Source organism: Aspergillus lucknowensis (genome assembly GCF_044049455.1).
Source record: "Aspergillus lucknowensis strain CBS 449.75 chromosome Unknown BJX67scaffold_4, whole genome shotgun sequence".
In the NCBI taxonomy this organism is placed as follows: domain Eukaryota; kingdom Fungi; phylum Ascomycota; class Eurotiomycetes; order Eurotiales; family Aspergillaceae; genus Aspergillus; species Aspergillus lucknowensis.
Window position 1 is genome coordinate 339,846 of NW_027263548.1, and position 16,687 is coordinate 356,532.

Sequence of the window (16,687 nt, forward strand, 5' to 3'; positions counted from 1 at the left end):
ATCATATACGAAGGATCCGTATCGCTACTGATTCCGACCAGAAGCCATGAAGACACACAAAACCTTATATTTCCGGATGATGCTCGTTGTCTAACTAATAGGAAACGATGGGTATTTCGTATATATAACAGCAGACCCCATACAAGCATTATTTCCGTGACATGTAAGCAGTACTTCCGCCGTTGGCAACGTTTAAAAAATGACATGGTATCTTTCATATGAACCAAATATCTATACCTGACTCCCTATGCTTGCCAAAATAGTCGCAGGGACCATTAACGGATCTCGAGATGACAGCTGCCGACGTAGTGTGTATCCGCAGTCTAGGCAAGTAGATCCCCAGAGTTTTGAACAATGACATGTTCGATCTGATTCGGGTTGGACAGGAGGCATCGTCAAGCAGAATGGCTCTCAAAAGGGATTAATGCCTTCAAAGCGAGCTACGAACACTCTCACTGGCTATGGGCTGGGGATCCTCGACCGGGGGAGGGCTGGGCGTGTTCGTTTGGATTGATATTCCGTCCGGCTTTCTGCATTTCGTCTTCCATAGAGACAATAATTGGCGGCGCTGACTTCAAGGGAGACGGTCCGGGAACGAGTGGCGAGTGCAAGGAGCCGTGTCCGTGGTCACTTAGGTTCGAGGTACTAATTGTGAGACCGTGAACGTTGCTGCTTGGTCTAGTGGTCAAGGCGGGGAATGAGCGTCCAGCGGTGGAGGTATGAGAGGGATCAATATTGACGTCCTCGCTCAGGCGGTATTCAGGGGTATGCAACTCGGTGGTCTCCGGATCCGCAATGATCCGCTGGTAATCGCCGTGCATTCGTGGAACCGAGCCATATTCTGAATCGGAATTTGCATTCCAGTCCCAATTGTTTTGCTGAGCTTCGACTCGCATTTTCGAAATCTTCATGTAGTTATAAGAGGCTATACTGCCAATGGTGACAACCAGGCCTGTGACATTGACGGCCGTGAGCTTATCGTGGAACACTACGCCCGCCGCAGTGATAGTCACTACCTCCTTGAATATGCCGCAGATACTCAAGGTAACGACAGAAGACCGCTGGAGTAGCGCGAATTCGGACGAGATCATGCAGAAAGCCAGGATGCCCGGGAAGATGAGGAGCAAGAGACCTGACCAAAGGCCGTGAGAATCTGCAAGAGCCGTCAAGCCAATCACTATCTCTGTCGGCCCCTCAACCGCCAACGCAATAATGGTGAGAGAAATGAACATGACCGGAGTCAGGAAGAAGAGGGTTGAGAAGGGATTCGCCGTGGCGGGATGTCGTAGAAGAAGTATCTGTGTCAATCCCCACCGGAAACCGGAGAAGAAAGCTGAAGCTATGATTAAGACAAAGCCCACAGCATTGAAGGCCGTCTCTCCGGCTACCATCATGACAACCCCCACAGTCATTGTGGCAATGATAGCGATCAATTTGATCGAAGGGGCCTCGAGGCGGAAGACAAATGCAAATAGGAGAACGAAGGCAAGAGCGGAAGATTTACACATGGTTAGAAAGGTGAGAGTAATGAACTTGAGGGACATGTTGCCCAATCCAATATCTAGCGAGGTTGCCATACCACAGGGAACCAAGCGCGTTAAGTAGAAGTACTTCGTAAGGATCGGTCTGTGCTCTGATGAATCTAGACGGTCGGGAGATCCAGATACTGAGGGTGGCGGCTGGGGGCGGAGCGAGGGGATAAAGTATAGAAGAAGAGAAGAAAGTGTGAATTGGACCGCCATATGCAAGCTGGTGGTAAAGAGGGGGAACGGAAAGACCTCGTCACCATTATCGTCTTGAGAAAACATCCATTTATTGTACTGCCAATCTGTGAGTTCAGCACGAGCAAGATGGACATTGGAACTTACAATCGATATAGAAAGCGAGAAGAAGTACCACAACAAAATCAGCCCGACATTGATGAGTAGTCTTCTGATGACAGACCGATCTGCCAAGCTGAGGGCGAATACGTCGTATCGGGATGCCTTTACGTCCGCAATGCGGGCATCTAAATGCCTCCGTCGTTTCCGTCGCCGCCGTCGCTGGCGTCTCTGGTCAACGGAGAGACCCGTCTCTTCATCATCGGGATAGTCATCATCCGAGCTCACATAACGCCCTTCCTCGCTCTCCGCAATTGAGGAGAGGTCGGAGACATCCGCATCATCTGCGGAGGCGTGCTTTAACTCTTCCTTTTTATGATGACCACTGTCCTCCCTCTGCTCGACCATGGGTGGTTGGGATGGGCCAGCGCCCGTGAGCACAGAGCTCCGCCGTCGGTGGTGACTGGGCGGGGATATGCTCATGTTGGCGGAGTCCAGCTATTGGAGGCCGGGCAAAAGAGAGGATTCAAGGAGTGACGGGTTCGCTATGGCGACGCTAACTCCATTAATGCGACGCCGTGGATTGTTTCTCGTAGGCTTGAAAAAAATCGACGCGGGTCGGTAGAGGAGAGACGGACGAGCTGACGACTCGGAAGGGCGGGACGTGCAGTCAAAGAATCGGTGAAGCAGATCGTGTTGTTGACACGCCTGGACAGAGAAGTTGGAGGACGAAGGAGCAGCTGTCTCGCAGACGACGGGGGGAGACAAGCAGGACGCAAGGGCGGCCAGCGGAGCGACAGAAGAGGAGAGGTGGAGGAAAAGCAACCTCGGGTGGGTCAAGCGATCTAAGAATCTGATGTTGAATGGAAAGCAAGAAAATACAAAAGAAATCACAATGGGAAGGACTGATTGAAAGGCAGGAAGGAAGGAAGGAAATGGATTGGGGATCGCAGACAGTCAGTCACAGGATCAGGAGGAGGAGAGCCATCACAAAGGGTCATGTCCTCGCCAAGCACTTTGTCGAGTCGCACTGGTGGCCTAACAGCCACAAAATTACTGCTCACACTCCTTAATTCCTCTTCTGGACCCGCAAGTTGAGAGGCTAGAGAGGCTAAGCAAGGTGCAGCCTCCAATCCCGACAGCCCGGATTCCTGTCAGCACCCACAATATCCCTCCTCCCATGTGTTTACTCGAGCCAGAACAGAGCTGCCGACCTTGCGCACGAGACCCGCGAAGGGCTCTGGAGCTTCCCTAGCCTGAACCTTGGATGCCCATCGCCGAGAGGGGAGTGTCCCAGTGCCTTGATTTGCTGGCTGATCGTGCTTTTTCATCCTGACGATCCGGGGTCAACCAGTGGCGCGCCCTCCAGGGTTGTCCAGCTCCCATTCGCTGCGCAATTTATTGGTGGACGACTCGCCGAGCCGAGGGAACGCAGCGATACCAACATTCCAGCCTCTCTCCATGACTTCGCCATGACGAAACTCGCTCCTTCACCCCGAGAATCCCGCGGCCCGATCGGACATGAACAACGGGCTTCCACGATGGAAAGGGTCGAGAAAGTCCGGGAAGTGCGAGCCCACACCGACTCGCCGACCTCTTCTGAGTCTCCTCTTTGGCCCAACTCAAAGCTCCAGATTCTCAGCGATGAAGCGGATTGATTGGTCGCAGCTCCGCACCGCGGCCGTCTGGACCATGGGGGTCCCCACGTCTCGGATTCTCTTGCTTGTTGGCTGGCAAAGAATGATGATTTCACTGGCAACCTGCCCGAGAATATCAGATGGAGCTCGAAAAGGGCTTGTGTTTTCTCGAGCCTGAGACCGTACCGGTCGAGCGTTCAAGCCGATGAATTTCAAACGGGCTTCCAGTACCTGGAATTGACGTTTGTCTGGAAGGAACGCGCCTCGATCACAATATTGGTTCTCTGATCTTTTTTCACTGGTGACGACACTGTACGGCGCTGTCCCCCAATAAAGGAGGCTATCTTGGTATTTCTCCTCAGTCATCTTTTGAATGAGAGAGATTATGCACCGTGCTCGACTATCGAGACAACATTGACGAACGATGAGCTTGGTGGTTCTCTCTTGAATGAACAGCTGTGATCTGGATACCGTCCTTGCAATGCGTCTGATACCAGTCATCCTGAATCAACCAAGCAGCTCTCTGTTTTGACTTGACAGCGGTTGCGGCGGGGTGGAATCGTAAGTAGAGGAGGACAACGCCTCTAATCACGTTCGTAGTCGACACCTGAGCAGAGACCTTTGGAACCACTGGCTCTTTAAAAGTGAAAGTTTAGCTTGAGATAGTCGCTGGTTCCAATACCGCCGAAACGGCAGTGTATCAGAGCGCGCAACTCGTGGTGGAAAGGGTGCAATGTTCAAGCAGGACTCCTCGCCTCGTTAAAGCTTTCCAAGGGGCCGGACATATACCCTTGTAGTACACGGTCGAGAGAGGACAAGGCCTAATGAGGCTACCGCTGTACCACAACTCACTCGGGTATAAGAGGGCTTCGATTGACGAACGGATTGCTCTGCGGTCGCCCGGGGGTTCTAGACTCTGGTAGGAAAGTTGGGTTATATCTTGAGTGTGGGCGTAATTGTCGGGTAAATTATATGTTAAGCTTGATAAATATACGGCTGGAGAACTGGGTGATAGTTTTGCACGTGGTTTTACGCTACCAGGGATTCCCGTACTACATTGAACATCGACGGTAAGAAACGAAGGCTCAGAGTTCAAGATGATAGTGGATTCACCGCTATGTTGTTATGCTCTGTTAAGAAGCAACGCAACTGCGAAACCCAACTGCTTGCAAGGCTCATCGAACCCAGACATCCCCGTCACCATCCAATATAACGTAGACCGTCCAGGACCGAGTTCCTCCTTGTCTTTCCCCTTCCAGCCTCATACAGAGGGCTCCCAAACGCACCCTTGTACCCTGCATAAGTGAGACCTTAGACCGCCAAGTAAGAGCAATTGAGTCTCATCCGCGCTGCCTCGTCACTCGCTCACGCACTCATCGTGACCTCCTCTCTCGCAAAATAATTCTGATTTCATCGCAATGCAATGCAATGAGATCTTGTACTCTATATCGAGAGATGTAGTCATGTTTCTCGAATATTCCACGTATATCTGTCCAGTCCTGCGCAATGCCGGTGGCCTCAAACCACAAAATCCGCACAGCAGTAGGAAAAAGTGGTAAGGACGTGTTCTTCAACCTCCTTTTCTGGGTCCGGCGGCTCCAGGTCCGGAGGTCGGGGGAGGATTTCCCGAATTTCCCTTTGCTGAGCGGGCAAAGGCGTTCGTTGTGCCAATCGTGGCACTGGCATTTCGCAACTCGATCTTTTTGCGCTCCATCTCGAGCTTAGGAATTGTTAGTACCGTCTGGCAGTCAGTTTGGGCGTGAGATATTTGACGTACCACCTTGCGCACCCGCGTGAGGGCGGCCGTGTCACCTGCTACCAATGGACGGCAGTCATCCACGCGGTAAGGGAGTGGAATCGCAACTGCATCAGCGACGATAATGGTAGCTCCATCCCACCTGGTCGGCATTGTGCGGCTAAACGCATCGAAAATATCCTGCGCTTCCCGGGTGACTCCTTTGCCGCGGCGTGCCTCGTTTTCCTGTAGTTTGGCGACAGCACTCGCCTCCCGAGCCTTCAGAGCGCGGATATCTAGAGCGTGCAACGATGGCACAGCATCGGCAAACGAGTGTGTGTCATTGTTCTGGGACGAAGGGGCAAGGGAGACGATCTGGAAGGATTGTATTCGAGGGATGGGGATAATGTGGTAGTCCCCCGCTTGCCCTTGCTTGCCATCGGCGGTGTTGATAGCGACGAGGTTTGTAATGGGGCACGCTGTGAAGAGAGTACCCTCGATCGTGGACGCGACCGGGCTAGTGCTGATGCGGACACTGAAATGGAGAGTTAGTGCAAGGAGAACGAGCCGTGCATCGAGATTGAAGGCACGGAGAGAGAAGCAATGGCCGTAAGACCACAGTCAGGAACCACGCATAATGCAGGAAAGGTACAAATGACTTACCGTGCACCAATCGCACCGCTCAAGGCCACTTCCAGAGGTACCATCGTGCCCGCCATTCCCTGACTCGTAGTACCACCCGCTACTCCTTGTGCTGCTGCTGCTGCCTTCACTCCGCCACTCTGACGCTTTCCGTCTGCCATATGACGACTACCGTAGATGGAGGCGTTCAATTCCTCGGGCAGGCAATGAGGACAATATGATGCTCGAGCTCAATTAAGCAACGGACAGAGCCACCTCTAGTTGAGCCTTGAAAAATAGAAGAAAGACAATGCTGGCAAAAAAGGAAAAGGAAGAATATCCGATCCAAGTATCATCCACCGATTCAAAGCAGCTCCCAAGATAAGTCCAACAGGTATCCGGACCCAAGCTCCGACAGAACGACTGTTGTTGGGATTCGACGATGGGGGCCAACTCGCCGCCAGCAGACGAAGGTGGGACGTCACGGACTCACGTCCACCAGAGCTTAGGCGGAAAGGAGCGACGCGAAGGCAAAGAAAATCAGCAAAAAGGGAGCGCACGAGGGGCAGCCAAGCAGACGGAACAGCTCCTCCTAGACCGCTGGCATATAGAAAACCAGCCGTGGTTGAGCTCCGTACGGGGGTCGCGAGGAGCGCAAAAGAAGTCAGAAGTGAGCTGAATGTCAAGGTTGCAATCGAGGTTGTCCCGATGAGGCTTAGCTCGTTCTGCCACAGCACAAAGTCCAAACCAAGCTTCCTGCACCTTTACATGCTGACTGACAGAAAAGCTACATTTGACGAAATCCTTCTGAAAATATTTTCATTGCTAAGGACCTAAGTACATGGCAGGGCCTAACTCCATGGTTGAGTTCTTTTTTCCGTCTGTTGGTGTCGGACATTATCATTCTATATCTTTGGAGAACTTCGCTTAACGAAACTCCCTTTTCTCTGGGTCCCGATATGTATCTTTGGCCCAGATTAGCTTCACGTCCAGCGCAGTGCATCAGAGCCCCTAATTAAACAACGTAGGTCGAAGCAGACACATCACCGCCACGGCCGGTCCAGTTGACATGAATGTCCTTGTCCTCGGGGTACTTGTCGTTGGCATATTCGGGCTTGATGCGGAAGGTGTGGGCACCGAAGTAGTCACGCTGGGCCTGCAGGAGGTTGGCAGGGAGGTTCTCTGTGCGGTAGCCGTCGTAGAAACTGAGAGCCGTGCTGAAAGCAGGAGTGGGGATACCCCAGAGAGCGCCCTTGCTGACGACATTCCTCCAGCCCTGCTGGGCGTTGTGGATGGCCTTGTTAAAGAAGTCGTTGAAGAGCAGGTTCTCAAGGTCGGGGTTCTCGCGGTAAGCGTTGGTGATATCCTTCAGGAAAACGGAGCGGATGATGCAGCCACCACGCCACATGAGGGCGATGGCGGGCTTGTTCAGCTTCCAGCTGTACTCCTTGGCAGCCTGTTCGAACTCGTTAACAACTTACAGTTCGATAATAGCGCGACAATTGACTTACGTTCTGAATGAGCATGAAGCCCTGGGCGTAAGAGATGATCTTGGAGGCGTAAAGGGCCTGCTCCAGGTCGTCAATGAACGCCTGCTTGTCACCAGTAAATTCGGGGGTGGGGCCGTTGAGCAGGCCGCTAGCGCGGACACGCTCGCTCTTAATGGCGGACAGGCAGCGGGCAAAAACGGACTCGCCGATCAGGGTGACAGGCATGCCAAGGTCAAGGGCGTTGATGGCGGTCCATTTGCCAGTCCCCTTCTGGCCAGCCTTGTCGAGGATCTTCTCAACCATGGGGGTGCCATCCTCATCGTTGTAGTATAGGATATCCCGGGTGATTTCAATGAGGAAAGAGTCCAGAACGCCCTTGTTCCACTTGGCGAAGATATCGGCAATTTCCTTCACGGGCAGGCCAAGACCACGCCTGAGGATGTCATAAGCCTAATGGCGGTTCTTGCGTTAGTCACATCTAAACAGAGATCGTTATGGAGGAATATGTTGTGCTTACCTCACAGATAAGCTGCATATCACCGTACTCAATACCGTTGTGGACCATTTTGACGTAGTGACCAGCACCCTCATCACCGACCCAGTCGCAGCAAGGCTCACCGTCGCTCTTCGCGGCGATGCTCTGGAAGATATCCTTGATGTGGGGCCAGGCCTCCTCGTTACCACCAGGCATGAGCGAGGGACCGTAACGGGCACCCTCCTCACCACCGGAGACACCGCTGCCGACGAAGCGGATGCCCTTCTCCTTCAGGTACTTGGTGCGGCGGTTGCTGTCGGGGTAGTGGGAGTTACCGCCGTCAATGATGATATCACCCTCCTCGAGGTGGGGAAGAAGCGACTCGATAAATTGATCGACGGGCTTTCCGGCCATGACGAGGAGCATGACGCGGCGGGGGCGCTTGAGCTTCTTGCAGAATTCCTCGACGGAGTGAGCACCGACGATAGACTTGCCTACAAATTGGGTCATAGGTCAACAGCCTTCTTCCACACAACGTCCGGAATGCCCGGAAACTCGGGACTTGAGTGGCTTACCCTTGGCCTCATTTTCAAGGAAGCGGTCGACCTTGGAAGTGGTACGGTTGTAGGCGCAGACGGTGAAGCCGTGATCAGCAGCATTGAGGATCAGGTTCTGGCCCATGACGGCCAGACCGATCAAACCGAAATCAGCACTAGGTGTAGTTGGCGCAGAAAGGCCAGCACGAATGCCGGCCAGCCGAGCGCTAGATGTCAGTTATCATCCATGTCAATTGACGACGAGGAAAGCTGGAAAATTGGGGGAAAAGAACGGTAGCTGTATTCAAGGCGACGGAAGTAAAGAAACCGTCGCCACCGCGAAGTAGACGATAGTCTCGTCAACCCAATCCGGTTTTTTTTAGAACAGGCGCTTGTACCAGAACGGTCCATTGTTTCAACACGGAGCACCAGGTACAATCCATGGACATGAGAAAGTACATGACTAGGAAAGGATGTGCTGTGAAGGGGGCGGACTTACACGGCGCTCATGATGAAATGGTGGGGTGGAGAGAATTTTTTGTTGGGAGGGGTATGAGAGCGGATGGAGGAGGGAAGTCAGGTATAAAAGGACTGCTGAGGCGCTGCCGGACAAGGGGCGAGAAAGCACGGAGCTGCGGACCTGAAGAAGGGACTCGGAGGGAATGGAAAAGGAGCGAAGTTTGACGACGACCACCATCAGTCAGGCTTGTCCGTGCAGTGAGAGACTGCTGACGGAGCAGGTCTTCCGTCATGGTGGGACGAATGGCGGCGGGGCTGCAATGAGGAGCAGAGTAGTCCGGTCGCAAGTGCGATGGATGCCCGGACTGGCAAGACGAATTTTCTATCCTCAACTCCTTGACCGGGGCAGAACATTTTACTCTACTCAGGGCGCGTCGTGTTCATTGGGCTTGGCTGTGCTACAATGACCGTCGTGAGCAGTCAATGCCACGCGGGGGGATTCCTCGACAGTGGCTCTGATGTTGTCTGCGATGGCGGGGCACATGGAGGGGCTTTTGATTGATCTATGACCCAAGGAATTTATTCCCAGAACGCGCTCGGTGAGAGGGTGCTGGCCGGATAAATTCTAATTTTTAGCTGGACTCAAATCCAGCGACCAGACCTGTGCAGTTGAAATTTGATATGCAAATAATGAATCAGTCGGCGGCTTCCACCGGGAGAATGAGGTGGGATCAGTCTGCGCTCCCACTGCAACCTGCACAGGGCATCCTCTGAAGCAATCTCATCCAACTGCGCAAAGCTGGAGGACTGCCAGCTTACACACTGGAGAAATTCTGCCATTCCAAGCGGAAAAAGGAATGCTGGATATCTTGACTCTGAGTACACTGTAATATGCCGCGGAGAATGACCTTTCCCCTCTGTCATCCCAACTCCGTGGACATCCAGCACTTCCTAAAGAGGTTTAGAGTGGGGGTGCAAAGTGGCATCCAACCTGAAGCCTCACGCTATTCCGCTTTCGAAACCTTGGAAGCTCCCATTGCTCGGTGGCAAGACTTATTGCACGTGACCTACGGCAGAAGTCCTACGGTGGGCGAGAAAACCATCGGCGCCTTTTTCACTCTTGCCATGTTTGAGCCTGGCCGATAGAGTGGCAATATCCCAGCCTCGATTGTGCGTTCAGTCCACGATACAGTCTTGTTTGCGCTGAGAGAGTAGCCCCAAATTAGCACCTTAACACCTCCCTCCGTCAAAACCTTGCCACCGCCTGTTGCGGCTCTTGTGAAAATATCTCGCCCTCGCAGCGAGGCGATACAGCGAATATCTCACCTAACTGGCAATCACCATCGATTGATTCGCGATTCGGGACCTTTCTCAGACGTGACGTCTGGCGTATGACTGCAGCGTTAGTCAGGCCCTGAAGGTACGTGTCTGCACGGCGCAACATCATCCACCGTCCCCTTTGTTCGAACTCTCCGTTCATCATGTCCTTCCCGCCACCTCCAGGCTATCAACCGCCTTCGTCGCTCCCTCCGCGACCACCGCCATCCTCAAACGCAAATCCACAATATGGGCCGTCGGCACCAAATAGCGGCTATGGCGGTAATGCCTCTCGACCCGGCTACGGCGCTGCTACAGCGTTTCAACCACGGTCCGTAGCCTCCCAGCAGCCGTACCGCACCAGCAGTCCTGTTGTTTCAGCTGCGCCTAGCACACAGAGCAGCTATTCAAATCCTTCTACGACGAATTACGGTAGCTATTATTCGCAGCCACAACAGTCATACCAAGCGGATGCCTCATATTACGGCTCCTCTCAATACAACGGCGCCACGTATGGTCCGACCGTGCCACATATTCAGAATCCCTTTGCGCCTTCGGGCGACCAGTCAAACGGATATGGAGCGCGCGGAAGAGGCTTCGGGCGAAACGATTCAGGCCTCGATGCCGAAACAGAAGCCCAAATCGCGCAGTGGCAGAGCGCTTACGCAAACAAGGATGACTTATCTGCCACTGGTAAGAGCACTATCCGCCGGGATGTGACCACCGGTACCCCTGGTGTGAGCACAACGGTTTACACTTCATCCGGGAGCACACCAGCCACAAGTACACCGACCCCGATCGCGGGCCCGGAACCGCAAAAGACTGTTGCACGTTCCGGTGGCGGCCAGACTTGGACCGACTCGAGCCTGCTGGAATGGGACCCGGCACATTTCCGTCTGTTCGTAGGCAATCTCGCGGGCGAGGTTACCGATGACTCTCTGTTCAAGGCGTTCTCAAAATACACTTCCGTCCAGAAAGCCCGTGTGATCCGCGACAAGCGCACGCAAAAGAGCAAGGGCTACGGCTTCGTTAGTTTCAGCGACGGCGACGATTACTTCAAGGCCGCGAGGGAGATGCAGGGGAAGTATATCGGATCGCACCCGGTTCTCCTTCGCCGCGCGACGACCGAGATTCGGCCGGTGTCGAACAACAAGAACAAGAAGCATGGTGGGAAGGGCGGAGGAGGTGGTGGCCAAGGATCGAAAACAAAGAACGACGGGGTGAAGAAACCTGGAAAGACCAAGGGTGGATTGAAGATCCTGGGATGAGCACACAAGATTCTATGACTCTTGTAATATCATATTATTGTTTATGGAAGATCCACGTTGTACTTTCTTAGATATCGGCATCTCATCGTTCTCCAAATCATTATTCTACATTTCAATCATGCCATAAACAATCGTAACGCCATATACAAGAAATCGCTGGAGATAAATATATGCAGATCAATGACAATCAGATATCGTCAATCATGTGCAGATACCCCCGAGTAGGGTATGTATGCGCCCTCGGAGGTAGTATAGGACAGATAGAACCTCATCGAAAGGTTACGCATGGTAGACTGGCACCCGTACGAGGTAATCCATGCGCGTAAAGATATCGCCTGCGCCGTTTTGCGCAGGACTCAAGCAGAAGACCAACAGTAGTAGTTAGGTGGTAAGGTTGTAGTGTAAGTGCGTTGGTGAGTGATGGAAGCCGTAATAGTATCGTCAGATGTATATACCGAACATATTTCGCGGACCGATAATAATATCTGTTCAAGGAAAAAAGAAAGACGAAGGAAGAGGGCGGACAATTTAACCACCCTCAGTGCTCTCCTCATCGACTGGCTTTCTCCGCCCGAAGAAGGCGAAGGAGACTTGGTGTTTGTGGGCCCAGATCAGCACGGCGACAATGGCGAGGAGGATGAAAAAGACGATCAGGATGACCGCGACGGTCATGTTCCGCTGCATGGTGGGCGGTCGGGGACGAAGAGGGGGGTATGGTCCCCTCTTCCGAGTTTCTCGGTATAGATAGCGATAATGGTAGCGATAGGGATAAGAGTACAACAGGAGGGAGAATGGAATTGGTCCCTTGAGGAAGATGCCCCGACGATCAAGGGATAAGTATCAAGCCAGGGATATATGGAGGACAAGGGAAAGATGGAAAGAGAAAAGAATGTGGATGCAGAATTTGCCCGCGTTATAAGGGAGGTGTGAAACGACGTGGTCTGGGCTGCCCAGCCATGTGTATTTTGGCCTGGCAGGTGTTTTGGCGGGGTGGCTGGGTTGAAGCTGCCCAGGGCATTGGGGGCGCTGATTGGGTGGTGGCAGCTTAAGCTGTCGGCGCTAATCGTGGGTGGGTTCGGCCCAGCCTCCGCGTTTTCTCGTCGGCAATCGAATTTCCGGCATGACTGAGATGCCGGTGCTATTGGCTCGTTAATATGCCACCGCAGTGGAAGGCCTCAAAAATGGATCTTGCGCCAATCTGCCAGTGCCTCAATGGATGTTGACGGAATCTATGCTTAAATTATTGAAAGAATGAGCAGATTAGCCATTGTAGCTTAGGTTTCCATGCGCATGGTAGGCCTCAATTATTGCCGATCACACTCTTCCTAGTGCTCTATCATGTACCATAGTACAGTAATACAGATAAACTACAAGCATTGATACAACTTCGTGTTTGTTGCACAGTACCTGCTACACCTGATAGTACTGTACTGTACTTTGTATCCTCTGCATCGGCGCGAAGTGGGCGTCTGATCTATAAGTACAGCTATATGTTCGGCGTTCAGCTCAGTCTTCTCAAGTTTTGAAAGGCCCCAAAGAAATAAGGTCTGCTTCAATACTACTCTGCCTTTTGCCTTATAAATTCACCCTGAGCCCAATATGACCGACCTGTCCCCAAAGATCATGGACACGACGGCCGCCATTGGCGAACTGGTTGAGCTGCTCACAGACGTTCCAAACAATCCTCCATCTATCTACGTCGATCTAGAAGGCATCAACCTTTCTCGTCACGGCTCAATCTCAATCATGCAAATTTTTTTGCTCCCCAGGGATGAGGTGTACCTCATTGACATCCACACTCTGGGCCAGGAAGCCTTCTCACACCCCTCTACAAGCGGTAAAACCCTAAAGGGCATACTAGAAGATGAAAATATTCCGAAGGCCTTTTTTGATGTTCGAAACGATTCCGACGCTTTGTATGCCCACTTCGGCGTTCACCTCGCGGGCATTCAGGATATCCAGCTCCTTGAGCTCGCAACTCGGAGTGGGTCAAGAAGATTCCTAAGCGGTCTTGCCCGGTGCATCGAGCGTGACGCAGGTTTGACGAGGTCTGAAGCCAGCGCGTGGATGAATATTAAAGATAGTGGACGACGGCTCTTTGCGCCTGAGCGCGGGGGATCTTATGAGGTGTTCAATTCCCGGCCCTTGTCGGAGGCTATTATCAATTACTGTGCTCAGGATGTTCGGATTCTACCCGAGTTGTGGGCGGTATACAACGGTAAGTTGGGTTGGAGGAGTAAAGAGAAGATCGAGGTCGCCACGCGCGATAGGATCAATGTTTGCTTCCAGGCTGGGTATACGGGTGTTGGGAGGCATATGGCTCAGTCTCCTCCAAGCTTGGCGTAACTTTGTCAAGCAAACCTGGATGCTATGCATATTGTCAATGCTCTGTTGGTCGTAACTGAAATGCCAGATCTTTGTCTATAGATGACACCTAGGGACGGTTTCGGGGAGCTTACAAGGAGTGAATTATGGTCTCTTTTACAGAAAAAAAAACAGTTCCCAGGCATCAATAAGATACTAAGATTACTAGTTATTATTACTCAGATCCTTCACAAGACTCTTTGGCAAGCAAGCTCCATAGCCTAGCTTATTTGATCCCGATTGCATTTGTTCACGTCTGCTTTCCGTTTCCCAGCTTTTGGCCCTCTCCATAGTGTGTAAATTGGGAGTTCTTTGACTGTTGACCTGTGTTCTCGCTGGGTGTACCTCTGCAATCGTTGATCTTCTGGAGAGTATTATCAGATAAATCTCCGAGGGCTTGCGTTGTGCGTGACTTGGCTGATATATCCTTTGCGTTTGTCGTGTGCCCACTCGTAGAGCCGATAAATTGGAAGACATCTTCCTCGCTATGTATTTTTTTCAAAGACATTGTCATGGCGTTGGGAAGTGAGAAACCTGCTTTGTGGGTTATCTTCCTGTTTCTGCATCATAGGATGGAAATGTAGAGTATCTTGGACATTTGTAGTAATATTGGTGGAATGAAAGGTGGTATTACCGTGAGCGATTGTCTTGAACGCCTTGAGACGGATGCGTGAGGTCAACCCCGCGCTGCTTATCTGTCAGAGATTCGGACATCGACAGCCAATGGACCTGCTGTGCCGCAGTACTGTGCCACAATACAAGGAAATAAAGATGTGCCAACCTAGTTATATTAGGTGATATAATACTAGGGCTAATCCAGACCATAGTAGTATTAGGTAATCTAATATAATCTAATATAATAGAGCAGGTACTTTAATATAAGTATCATATAGTACTTAGCAATACTAAAAGAATAGATATATAAGAACTTGTCAGAGAACCGGACATTGACAACCAATGGATCCTGACGTGCCGCAGCTCCTCGCAGCGACGCTAGGGAACAATAATGTGCCGACCCGGTCATATCGGGCGAAATGACGTTAGGGCTAATCGGGACTGCAGTCATGCTCGTTAAAGAGAAAGAGCATGACAAGGATGAGCACCAGCATGCTCGTCGAAGAGAAAGAGCATGATGGGCATGAATCGGAAGGATATATAAGGACTGTCATTATCTGTACTTAGAAAGTTTTACTCTCCGTCTGTTATTAACCAGATTGACACTACACCTATTGTTCACCAATCACTTTGGTTATCTGGCTCTTTCTATACTTCGTTTGACTTTAACATATTCTCTTATCCTGTCAAGAATATCCTTAGGCGTTCTCCTATGGATTGATTGGCGGACCCTAATCTAACACAAGTATAGATAAACAAAGCTCCTTGGCCTATTAGAAGAATTATTTTTCTTACCTTAATAAATAGACTAGTAAGCCTCTATTTTCCTAATCAAGCTAACTTCTAGTTGTCTGCAATTATCTTAGTCTAGGGTATTATATATACTATCTCCATGGATAGACTAGGTATGGTTGACTTGCCTTTGGCTGTGCTGGCATCTTTAGGGCACTCTGGAGCATCGCTGGCCGACAAGATACTGAGCCATCTATTAATGTGTGACCACAGAGGAATATTGCTTAAATCCATTTCTATGCTTTTAGAATCAATAGGCTTAAAAGGAGACCCCTTTTGCCAGTGTGCGACAAAAAGAACACCCAGCGACTAATCAATGGCAGCCTTAAAGGGAGTGATTGCCGTGTGGCTCCTATAAATTGCGCTCCTTAGGCTGCCCAAAGCATGTGGCATAGTAAATGTTTATATGGTAGCACTGAATGAAGTCATGAAGAGGGATTGTATAAGGAAGAGTTACGAGGTCTCCCCATAGACATAAAAGCCAGTTTCTCCGAGGCAAGCCCATACTCATACACCTCAAACCCCACCTTCTCAAGACCCTCAAACTCCCCGAATTCGCACACTTAACCGCCGAAAATAGCCTCTCGTCATTGAAATCCCAAGCACGAGGCAACTCCCACCACGCCTCGACTACAGCCCGCACGGCCTCTGTGGCGTACCCCTTCCCCCAGGCATCTGGATGGAACATGTATCCTAGTGCCGGCGCAGGATCTATTGAACCAATACCAACGGCGCCGATACTATCTTCTCTGAGGGTCGGCTTTGTACTATTACTATCTTTTCTAAAAACTAGGAAGTAGGAATGCCGATTGTCGACAGCGCTTGACCCGTCTGGCGTATGGAAGACCTTGTTATGCATCCAGTTCTTGGTGTCACTTGGGCTGCTTTCGATCTCCTGTGCGTAAGATTAGCCTAGAGCGAGAAAATGAAGCTGGAGAGGTTCTTCAGAGTGTCTGATGCGTACAGCCAGACCATCACATCCTGTCGTCCTCGGGTACGGAAAAGTTGTGCTGCATCTTCATCACTGTCAGGCCGGAATAGTCGCAGAATGAGGCGCTCTGTGTGAAGTTCTTTGAACCCGGAAGGCTCTGGCAGGATGACTGCTGTCTCTTGTTTCGGGAAGGGAAGTGAGGCTCCGGAGTATTCCTGTGTAATTTTAGGGAGTAAGACTGAGTGTGACCATCATGGGCCTGAGAAAAGAGGGGGACTATGTCACTTCCTTAATGCTGCCTATTAAGTTGTAGATGGTGTTGGAGGCCTCGGTTAGGCGACTAGCCGAGGTCATGTGACCACACAACCTCCCTAGTAGGTCGACACTCAGTAGCTAGAGAGAATCAAGCGACTTCGTTCTGGCCGACAGATGGCTCTTGGGGTCAGGATGCGGGGTATACGCGGCTTATTGCACGGGGACCTCTTTATCAAGAGAACTCGCAAAGGCAAGTTTTATCTATAAAGTTTAATCTGTACAGAGATTCCAGGACAAACAGCCTTTAGCACTGCTCCATAGAATTTCTTTTAGACACACCAATGGCCTCGGATGAGAACGTGGTTTTGCACG

General features: G+C 51.4%; 8 protein-coding genes across 8 annotated transcripts; 2 read left to right on the forward strand and 6 right to left on the reverse strand.

The window, feature by feature from the left end:
• Positions 1–16: 16 nt before the first annotated feature.
• BJX67DRAFT_343279 (putative nucleotide-sugar transporter) lies at positions 17–2,830 on the reverse strand. Its single transcript, XM_071028134.1, has 2 exons — positions 1,869–2,830; positions 17–1,820 (listed from the first exon to the last, which is right to left on the reverse strand). The coding sequence occupies exons 1-2, from the start codon at positions 2,301–2,303 to the stop codon at positions 453–455; spliced, it is 1,803 nt and encodes a 600-aa protein (XP_070889978.1). The 5' UTR covers positions 2,304–2,830; the 3' UTR covers positions 17–452.
• A 59-nt stretch (positions 2,831–2,889) lies between these two features.
• BJX67DRAFT_343280 (uncharacterized protein) lies at positions 2,890–4,235 on the reverse strand. Its single transcript, XM_071028135.1, has one exon. The coding sequence runs from the start codon at positions 3,956–3,958 to the stop codon at positions 3,443–3,445; it is 516 nt and encodes a 171-aa protein (XP_070889979.1). The 5' UTR covers positions 3,959–4,235; the 3' UTR covers positions 2,890–3,442.
• A 170-nt stretch (positions 4,236–4,405) lies between these two features.
• BJX67DRAFT_343282 (anticodon-binding domain-containing protein) lies at positions 4,406–6,582 on the reverse strand. Its single transcript, XM_071028136.1, has 3 exons — positions 5,856–6,582; positions 5,235–5,727; positions 4,406–5,177 (listed from the first exon to the last, which is right to left on the reverse strand). The coding sequence occupies exons 1-3, from the start codon at positions 5,993–5,995 to the stop codon at positions 5,028–5,030; spliced, it is 783 nt and encodes a 260-aa protein (XP_070889980.1). The 5' UTR covers positions 5,996–6,582; the 3' UTR covers positions 4,406–5,027.
• A 33-nt stretch (positions 6,583–6,615) lies between these two features.
• Positions 6,616–8,940, reverse strand: BJX67DRAFT_343287 (NADP(+)-dependent, decarboxylating phosphogluconate dehydrogenase). The gene is made up of 5 exons (XM_071028137.1): positions 8,814–8,940; positions 8,354–8,541; positions 7,821–8,272; positions 7,325–7,753; positions 6,616–7,269 (listed from the first exon to the last, which is right to left on the reverse strand). The coding sequence occupies exons 1-5, from the start codon at positions 8,822–8,824 to the stop codon at positions 6,829–6,831; spliced, it is 1,521 nt and encodes a 506-aa protein (XP_070889981.1). The 5' UTR covers positions 8,825–8,940; the 3' UTR covers positions 6,616–6,828.
• An 847-nt stretch (positions 8,941–9,787) lies between these two features.
• BJX67DRAFT_343293 (RNP domain protein) lies at positions 9,788–11,465 on the forward strand. The gene has a single exon (XM_071028138.1). The coding sequence runs from the start codon at positions 10,255–10,257 to the stop codon at positions 11,356–11,358; it is 1,104 nt and encodes a 367-aa protein (XP_070889982.1). The 5' UTR covers positions 9,788–10,254; the 3' UTR covers positions 11,359–11,465.
• Positions 11,466–12,957: 1,492 nt separating this feature from the next.
• On the forward strand, positions 12,958–13,704 carry BJX67DRAFT_377618 (ribonuclease H-like domain-containing protein; the record flags this gene model as incomplete). Its single annotated transcript, XM_071032146.1, has 1 exon — positions 12,958–13,704. One exon carries the CDS (start codon positions 12,958–12,960, stop codon positions 13,702–13,704), a length of 747 nt encoding a protein of 248 aa, XP_070889983.1.
• Positions 13,705–13,862: 158 nt separating this feature from the next.
• On the reverse strand, positions 13,863–14,620 carry BJX67DRAFT_212939 (uncharacterized protein). The gene is made up of 3 exons (XM_071025627.1): positions 14,504–14,620; positions 14,357–14,409; positions 13,863–14,256 (listed from the first exon to the last, which is right to left on the reverse strand). The coding sequence occupies exons 1-3, from the start codon at positions 14,545–14,547 to the stop codon at positions 13,973–13,975; spliced, it is 381 nt and encodes a 126-aa protein (XP_070889984.1). The 5' UTR covers positions 14,548–14,620; the 3' UTR covers positions 13,863–13,972.
• Positions 14,621–15,554: 934 nt separating this feature from the next.
• Positions 15,555–16,414, reverse strand: BJX67DRAFT_369892 (GNAT family N-acetyltransferase; the record flags this gene model as incomplete). The annotated part of the gene is made up of 4 exons (XM_071030836.1): positions 15,555–15,668; positions 15,698–16,013; positions 16,094–16,262; positions 16,402–16,414. 4 exons carry the CDS (start codon positions 16,412–16,414, stop codon positions 15,555–15,557), a joined length of 612 nt encoding a protein of 203 aa, XP_070889985.1.
• Between the last annotated feature and the right edge of the window lie 273 nt (positions 16,415–16,687).